This window comes from Phyllopteryx taeniolatus, chromosome 14 (genome assembly GCF_024500385.1).
Source record: "Phyllopteryx taeniolatus isolate TA_2022b chromosome 14, UOR_Ptae_1.2, whole genome shotgun sequence".
NCBI classification, from domain to species: Eukaryota; Metazoa; Chordata; class Actinopteri; order Syngnathiformes; family Syngnathidae; genus Phyllopteryx; species Phyllopteryx taeniolatus.
In genome coordinates, this window is record NC_084515.1 from 13,899,798 (window position 1) to 13,908,952 (window position 9,155).

The 9,155-nt window shown below is 40.8% G+C and overlaps 1 protein-coding gene across 1 annotated transcript; it reads right to left on the bottom strand.

Moving 5' to 3' along the window:
- Positions 1 to 240: 240 nt before the first annotated feature.
- Positions 241 to 7,018, bottom strand: oprk1 (opioid receptor, kappa 1). The gene is made up of 4 exons (XM_061796731.1): positions 5,597 to 7,018; positions 4,171 to 4,481; positions 1,797 to 2,149; positions 241 to 1,716 (listed from the first exon to the last, which is right to left on the bottom strand). The coding sequence occupies exons 1-4, from the start codon at positions 5,738 to 5,740 to the stop codon at positions 1,184 to 1,186; spliced, it is 1,341 nt and encodes a 446-aa protein (XP_061652715.1). The 5' UTR covers positions 5,741 to 7,018; the 3' UTR covers positions 241 to 1,183.
- Between the last annotated feature and the right edge of the window lie 2,137 nt (positions 7,019 to 9,155).

A 9,155-nucleotide genomic window follows, 5' to 3' on the forward strand; every position in this document is an offset into this window, starting at 1 on the left:
TGGTTGTTTGTTTGTATGTGCCCTGCGATTGGCTGGCAACCAGTTCAGGGTGTGCCCCGCCTCCTGCCCGAAGATAGCTGGGATAGGCTCCAGCCCTCCCGTGACCCAAGTGAGGATAAGCAGCTCAGTAAATGGATGGATGGATGGAATTGTATTCTATTCTTGTAGACTCCCCTGTTCTTTTTTTTATTTTTTATTTTGCAACCCTCTTCCCCCAGAAGAACTCAACTACATAGCGGGTGTGAGTAACGCATAGATTTTTATTTAATTTTTTAAATCAGGCTTGGGGCCACCAATTCTGTCTAGCGACAATGAAAAAATATATTAGAATGTATTTCCTCAAATGGTGTACCAGGCAAGACATTTAATAGAGAGGAGGCTTTTTATATTTACATACACACACAAAAATACTTGATACCACAATCTACTGTAAATGTCAGCTTTACAGATGCCATGTCTGCTCTGCACGCGGTGAGTTGCAGGAAGGATTTCAAGTGCGACACATGGTGCTATCAGTTGCCATAGTAAAGCTAATTACAGCCATCACATTATGCGTCTTAATTTGCTCAATTGGATGATGAACCAGGTGATGAAGTGAGGCCACTAATTGACGAAGTGTGATAAAATCACTACTTGAAATGTGCGTCTATGTCACAAGCAGACCACCACGGTGACATCACAAGAGGACCAACATAGTTGATATCACAATTTGCGGATCACCGTGGTGACATCGCCACTATTGTGACATCACAAGCAGATCGCCATGGTGACATCCCAAGTTGCGGACCACCATTGCAGACTAGTGCGTCACTATGGTGACATCACCACGATGGTTGATATCACAGCTTGCGGACCACCATGGTGACATTACCACCATGATGTCATCACAAGTGGACCACCATATCGCAGCTTGCAGACCAGCGTGGTGACACCACAATTGGCGGACCATTGTGGCAACGCCACAAGCGGACCAAAATGGTGACTTCACACATGAGGGCAGACATCCATGGTTGATATCACGGTTTGTGGACCACGGTGGTGGACATCACAGTTTGTGGACCCCCATATTGACTTCATAGGTTGCGGACCCCCACTGTGAAGTTCAGACAGCGGTGGTGACTTGTGTCAAGCACAAGTCGTTGGAGTCCTCCGGTTCCGGCACGGAGGACGCGTCCATGGCTAGTCATACGGGTCTGGCCTGCCTGGGGTCCCCGCGGTTGTCCGGGGGACACGAGTGGTCCCTCAGGGTGCTCCTGACCCGGCTCACGCCGTGGAAGTCCCTCCTGGCGCCGGGGCAGCAGAAATCCCGGAAGCACCTCTTGAAGTTCTCGTCCAGGAACGCGTAGAGGATGGGGTTGAGGCTGCTGTTGGTATAGCCCAGCGCCACGCAGAAGAAGTAAGCGGCCATGACGGGCGTGGTCTCGGGCACGTGGGGCGACAGGGCCTTGACCAGAACAAAGATGTGGATGGGAGTCCAGCACACCACAAAGACGGCTACCACCACCAGGACTAGGCGGGCGATGCGTCGCAGGTTGCGGTCCTTCTCGCGAGAGCCGGACAGCAGGCGGACGTTCTTGAGGCGCAGGATCATCAGCGTGTAGCACACGCTGATGATGATGACGGGAACTACGAAGGCGAAGATGAACACGCAGATCTTCATCAGTGTGTCCCAGTAGCTGTACGGCTCTGGGAACTGGAGAGCACATTCTGTTGTCCCTGGTGGTCAGAAAAAACAACAACATGAAAAGCAACAACGTGAAAAAGCGTGTATCTCGGAACTTTTGCAGACCACCTACCATTGTTGGTCTTGGTGCTGCCCAGGATCATGGCGGGCACGCCGGCGGCGGACGACGACGCCCAGATTAGCACGTTGATGACCTTGGCCTTGACGGGCGTGCGGAAGTCCAGCGCCTTGACGGGGTGGCACACGGCCACGTAGCGGTCCACGCTCATCATGGTGAGCGTGAAGATGCTGGTGAACATGTTGTAGTAGTCGATGGAGATGAACACCTTGCATGCCACCTCGCCGAAGGGCCACGAGCTGAGCAGGTAGTCGGTGCTCTGGAAGGGCATGGTGCTGGTCACCAGCGCGTCCGCCACCGCCAGGTTCAGGATGTAGATGTTGGTGGCTGTCTTCATCTTCGTGTACCTGACGCGCACACAAAATAAACACACGCTGCGCTAGTACTCATAAGAGAGGCCTCGTCCCGGCTGCACTTGTAAATAAACAATACGCCGTGGCGACCCACAAGAGGGAGACGTTCACCAGGGACGTGAATGTGTATCTTCAAGGGAGGGGCAGCAGATGAAAGGCTCAAAGGGAGCTGCTGGCTTCAAAGGGCGTGGTGGGCTGTTTGTTGGAAAAACACTCAGTTTGTATTATTTATCAAATCTCCGCAATGCTCTATTTTTCTTTCCAACCATCTTTCTTTTTTGACGAAAGTTTTCTTCCTTTCTTCTCATCCATCCTTCCTTTTCAGTTTTTTCTCACAACTTTCTTCCCTTCTTTCCATCCACATTTCAATCTTGTTTCTTTAGTTTTTACTCAGCCTTCTTTCTTACATCCTTCCTTTTTTACTTTTAATTTCTTCCCAGCTGTCCATCTTTCTTCACTTCCCCCCCTCATACCTGTTTTTCTTTCTTTCCCTCCATGCTTCTTCATTTCTTTCTTCTCATCCATGTCATTCTTTCCTTTTTTCTTTCTCTTTTGTTTCTCTCTTCTTTTTCTTCTTTCTTTTTATCTGACCATTGACATGCCTTCATTCGTTCTTTCTCCTGATCTAGCCTTCATCCTTCTTTCAATGTATTATTTTTTTCCCTTTTTCCAGCCTTACCTTTTTTTCAGCCTTTGTTCCTAAACATCATCCTTCTATCATTTGTTCTCTCTAGCCAACCAATCTTTCCTTTTTCGTCACACCCTTTTTCTTTTGTAATACTTTCTTTCCTTTCTTCTTGTCATCCTCCCTTCTTTTTATTCACCATTCATCCTTCTTTTCTTTCTTTTCCTTTCTTTAATGTATTATTTCTAACCCTAGCCCTTTTTCTTTTAATCTGTCCTTCTTTCCATCTTTGCCCTTTCTACTCATCCTCCATTCTTTCTCTCTGCCTACCCTTCATCCTTCTTTCTTCCCATCCAACATTCTCTATCTTTTCCCACTCATTTTCTTCCTTCTTCCTTTATTCCATTCTTTCCTACATGCTTTTGTCTTTATTTGCTTTTCTCCTCCTCCTTGTTCTTCTCACACTTCCCTCATTCTTACATACCTTTCAAAATCCACCCTTCCATCCCTTTTTCCCCCTCTCTCTACCCAGCCTTCTTTCTTTCCTATCCAAGTGTAACAGGGTCAATTAAAGCTCTTGTAAATATTTTGCATGATCGTATTATGTTTGTATTGTAATGACACAAAATGTGTGTCATGACATGATATCCTCTTAATGCAGCCTCCAGCACCAAACGGTGGCACAGCAACTTTGTTTGTTGTGTTTTCTCCTACTCCATTTATTAACGAGACTCTTCCCTTTTAAAGTTGGATGCTTTAAATCTCCCCTTTCCGGAGGTAAAAGCGCCATTACGGCCCGAAGAAACTTGTGTTGTTTGCTTATTGAGTGTTTGAATACATCCCTGTGTTGTTTCATTTGTGTAAGTTGTGTGTTGTGTTAATTGGTCACATTTTACAGGAGGACTTTGTTTTGTGCCAACTTGGTCAGGTACTGTGGCAGAAAATAAAGTACAATCCCAGCAAGCAATCTTGGCGTGCGTCCTTGAATTCTTGAATACACGACGCAGATTTAAACCCCACTGGTGACACAAGCATCAGTCTTTCTGTTCTCTTTTTATCTTGCCTTTTTCTTGCGTGCTTCACTCTTTTCTACTCACCCTTTCATCTTTCTTGCTCTTCATTTCTTTCTTTCCAGACACGTCATTGTCATTGTTTTCTCAACCAAGCAAACAAACTCGTTTAGGATGCTACACGAGTGACATCTAGTGGCCAAAAATAAATGACACCCTATCCATTCACCTTGCTTTTGAATCGCAAACTTTTCTTTTGTAACTCAAAAGTGAGCCAAAGCACTCCAACTTTTGAAGAAAGCACGAACACTTTTATCCCTTTTTTTAAATTTTGGGGGTCATCCGTTCAAATGACAAAAGAAAGTCATCAAACAACTGACCTGATGATGACGTACATGACCAGGCAGTTGCCCACCAGGCCCACCACAAACACCAGCGAGTACACGGCCACGATCACCGGGATGATCGGCGACATGGGCTCGGCGTCGTCGGCCTCGGCCTCCCACGTCCCGTTGAGGGCGTCCAAGGCCGAAGAGGAGGCGGTGGGGGTCGGCCAGGTGCAACCGGCCGACGGCGCCTCCCCATCCCCGTGCCAGGGACACCGGTCCCCTGACCCTCCCTCTCGTTGGATGTGAACCACGCCGGTCTCCATGGACATGCGCACTTGATCACTGCCTCTTTTTTTTTTTTCCTTTCACCACAATAAAAGCACACACAATGTCATTTATACATTTTGTTTTTACCACAATAAAAGCACCACGAGTAATTTTGCAATGAATATTAACCGAACATACACAAAAAAGAAGAGAAAAAACTCTAACCTACTTTGCTGCTGATAACTGATAGCTTTAAGACCGAGTCTTTTTTTTGGCGTAATTAAAAGCAGTTTGGAATAACAATATAGGCGAAACTTGATATTAATCTAAATAACACGTGAATATAATCAAAATGGATGGCAAATTCGCGATCAATTAAAGCCAAAATAATTATTTTAAATAACGTTTTGTGACAGTTAAGCTACAAGGATCGTCAAAAAGCAAAAATAATGAGTTTAAAGGGCATTATCACCGGGTCATTGTGTGTCATTAAAAATGGGAAAATTGGTCTCCAATGTCATTTGATCGAAAATAAAGGCATTTTTTGTGATATAGCCACATCTTATTTGACATCTTAATTTTTTTTTTCAATTTTTTTTTTTTGGGGGGGGCGAAAAACAAGATTTTACACACATTCCTGCAATAAGGCTTTAAAGGCATTTAGTGACAGTTTGGGTAGAACAAAAGCAAAAGTAATGAGTTATAAAGACAATTTTACGATATTCAACGACTTTATGCAGACATTATGTAACAGTAAAGGCAATTTGAGCTCCAATGAAATTTTCATATTCATATTCATATTAATCGGCTGTTGAGGCACGTTATGAAAAAATGTACAGATGTTTTTAAAGACGTTTACGCTATTAAACGTCTTAACACACATCAGGGGTGTCGTGCTTTCTGCGAGAATATGAGCAGAAATAATGATATTTGTAGACATTTTTGCAAGATCACGTTTTTTTTTTTTTTTTTTTTTTTTGTTTTAAGACATTTATGCGACGGTCAAATCCTAAAGGGAGCCATCTGATGAGAATGTATGCAACAAAAATAAAAGAGCATTACATACATTTTGGCGAGAATAAAAGAAAAAAAAGGCTTACCTTCGTCCCGGCTTCCAAAAAAAAGTTGTTCCAAATTTCTCAAAGCTGACCAGGAGTTATTTAACACGCCGATGAAATCATAAGGAATAATGTTTGGAGCTTATTATTACTGTGTAGAAGGAGAAGAAGCAGATGGAGTGAACGCGGCTCTTCGCTGCCCAGCAAGCTTTCCGCTGATCCTGCAATGACGTCATCGCCGGCTTGACAACCAACACACCTTTGAAAATAATATCACTATTAGAAACACTTTGCATGGGAGACTAATGGCTATTTAAACACCTTTAGCAAAGCTAAATTGAAAGGGTTGAAAATGAATGGATAATGTAATTTTGAGAACATTTTTTTCTGTGCAGATCCCAAAAGTCAAAACCAAAACTCTCAGAGTGCAAAGGTAATAAAATATGTATTCATGTACACGGTGGTTGTGATTATGTGAGTTTGAGGTGTGTGCATGTATGTTTAAATACATGCGTATTTCATTTTTCATTTTTTTTACACTTGTAGGTGATCATAGGTGCTCATTAAGGTGCTCCGGGTCCTGGAATTGGCCCAACCAGTCCACATGTGTTTTATATCACAAATTATATCACACTTATTGATGGAACGGTGGGGAAAAAAACAACAACAAAAAACAGTCAGGGCCACTTGATGTACACAATAATGCGCACAATACTACTTCAGATGTTTTTTGTGTGGTTTTTTTGCCTGCAGGCCACAGACACATAGTAAAGCACAATAAATAAAGAATGAAACCTTGACACAGTTATATAACAAAATAATAATATCACCACTGTTGACCTAGTACAAGTTTTCCCATCGTGTTACAGCAACAACACTGGAAAGTAGAAAATAACCAACGACACGTTACTTTCAATACTGTTTCCGTCTTGTTAGCGGGTGTTGCTGATTAGCATTGCTAAAGACTTAACGCACCATTATCACGTTTAGCTGTGTTATTTACTTTCTATAAACAGTGTGCTATTATTTTATTTTATTTTTTGCCTATAAGGGACATGCAAAAAACTAAAAATATACACGCGGCTACGACGACAGTTAGCTGCTAATGCTAGCTAATCTCAACTAGCTTTCATTAGCAGCTAACTATTAGCTTTCATTAGCAGCTAACTATTGTCGTAGTCGCAGTGTATTTTCTGTCATGTAGTAAAACCAAAAGAACACTATCCACTGTTTAAATGTTTGCATGCATTATGTACGAAAGGGAGTTGATGTCAGCATCTATCGTTTGCAGCTAATTGTCATCGCCGTCGCAGTGTGTAATTTTATTGTTGTCCCTAAAATGAAAACATGTTAGCATTCGACATCAGGAGCTAGCGCTAGCAGCTAACTGTCATGCGGAAGATGCTTTAAGCCCTGTTTACTTAATAAACAGTAATATACATATAAATAAATATGATTCAAATGGTTAGTAACATTAATGAATCATTCAGAAGGTTAATTAGCGTCATTCTGCCCTCAGCGGAAACTTTTGATGGCATCCTGCGATGGATTAAAAGCATAAAAGGAGGCTGTTTTAAACTGCATGGCATTGTGATAAAGATGCACACGCTCATATTCACTGAAGTGACAACAAAGACTCACAGATAAATATGACTGTTTGTTGTGTGTACATCATAAAGCATGCGTGGCCTGTAAAGATAATAAATATAATGCACAACATGTATTTTATGAAAGCATTGGCTGTTTTAAAGGGGATATATTATGCAAATTTGACTTTTTAATGGTTTGTATATGTATAGTTGTGTGTCCGGAGCGCCTGCCCACCCATTTAGTTTGGAATGAAATGATTATTAATAATAAATATCTATATCATAAGATTTAAAAAGGAGAAGCGAGTGCTTGCATTCTAATAAAAATACTTCAATGTAAACACTACTGTAATGTAATACAATTTAATAGTGCCTAAAAAGGTAAAATAAGGCACTGGGGGTAATGTTTTTAAGTATATATTTATGACTCTGTATATTATGTAATAATAAGTCTATACATGTACATATATATTATGTAAAATATTTTATATTTTGGGATAATCTTTAATAATATAAAGAACACACATTTTTAAAAAGTGAAATGTCACATTTTTTAATGTAAATATTTTAAGGATTTGATATTTTGTGTATGCAACAACGTAACAATAATATAATTAAGGATCAACATAAAAGAAATACTGTATAAATGAATATTTTTTTACATAGATATGAAAATGTGTCTACATCCTTTTAGATTTTTATGCAATTTCTAATAAGATTTGAAGAAAATGTAATATTAAATAACAGCAATAAATCAATTTTTAACATGAATATAATTTTTTATGTGTAATTTTACGTTTTAATTCTTAAATAATAAGGAAACAATGTAGAAAAACAAATCAAAATGTATATATTTAAGGTGTATATATGTTATAATTGTATACATTGTCTACATATATGATTTAAAAAATAATAGTCAAAAGATAAACAAAATTTATAAAAATGAAAACAAATATATTTAAATGAATTTCACATTTTAATAGAATAATTACTATTTAAAATCATTTCTGAAACTTGCATTTTGCATAATTCTATTCCCATTCAACTGAACACCGTATTCACCACGCTTGAAACACAAACATGTCCAAAATAAACATTGACACTAATGTGAGAAGGCTTCCCTCATGCATGATATCACCTGAAAAAGCAGGCATAATGGACACAACCTTGCGATTGTCATGGAAAAACAATAAAACACGCCGCTGCTTTCACGTGACCCTGACCACCGAATGCAGGTACCATTAGAATAAAAGTGCACAGGGGGGGCAGGAGGGGGTGGCACACCATCTGTTTGAGGGACCAGAGTTCACCATTGTAAATAGCACTTGAAGAGCAAAGTGGCAGCCAGGATCTATAATGCGCTCTACAATATTGACATACTCTCAATGTGTGTGTGTGTGTGTGTGTGTGGGCGCACCTTTCACACATCAATGCATGAAGGATGAACGCCGCAACAAGGATTCATTCCGTTTGTGTAATGCTGAAGGCTGCTCAGATGACCGCCACAATGATCCGCGTGCGTACGCGACATGGATGACATCAGTAACACAAAAGCAGCGGTCTTGCACTCCAAGTCAACTCAAATAGTGTGTTAATTTACTTAAGTGCACTCCATTAGGGAGGAGGCCGTTAAGTTTCTACTTAATTTTACAGGTACATTACAATTTATAATGACGAATAAGCTACGCGGCCATCGACACAATCAGTTGAATCTGTGAAAAATCAAAGACAAACCAGATTTATTATGCAGGATCTGGATTAAGCTATGTGGCTAGCAGCATAGTCAATTGAGTCTGTCAAAAATCAAAATCTAAGCGGGCTCTGGCTAAAGCTATGAGACTGTCCACAGAGTCAGTTGAATCTGTGAAAAAATAGAAAACAACCCAGATACATGCGGGATCTGGCTAAAGCTATGCAGCCATCAACATTTGAATCTACCGAAAATCAAAAGTAACACAGAGAAAACGAATCAACAGGCACAATTTTGTCACCGCCAAGGTAACCATTGTACTTGTATTATGCGTGACGGAATGCTGCTGTTACCGCGTTTACCAAAATGCTACTGTTGTGCCAGCTAAGCTAATGTCACTAGCTGCTGGTTGTATGTAACTTTCTATTATTG

What these genes read in the sequence shown, in the direction of transcription:
- oprk1 (XM_061796731.1), bottom strand. Translation starts at nt 5,740, where the DNA reads ATGCAAAGTGTTTCTAATAGTGATATTATTTTCAAAGGTGTGTTGGTT. An exon ending in GCTTCTTCTCCTTCTACACA is followed by an intron (nt 4,482 to 5,596) that starts GTAATAATAAGC and finishes TTGTGGTGAAAG; the next exon opens with GAAAAAAAAAAAAGAGGCAG. An exon ending in CAGCACCAAGACCAACAATG is followed by an intron (nt 1,717 to 1,796) that starts GTAGGTGGTCTG and finishes TCTGACCACCAG; the next exon opens with GGACAACAGAATGTGCTCTC.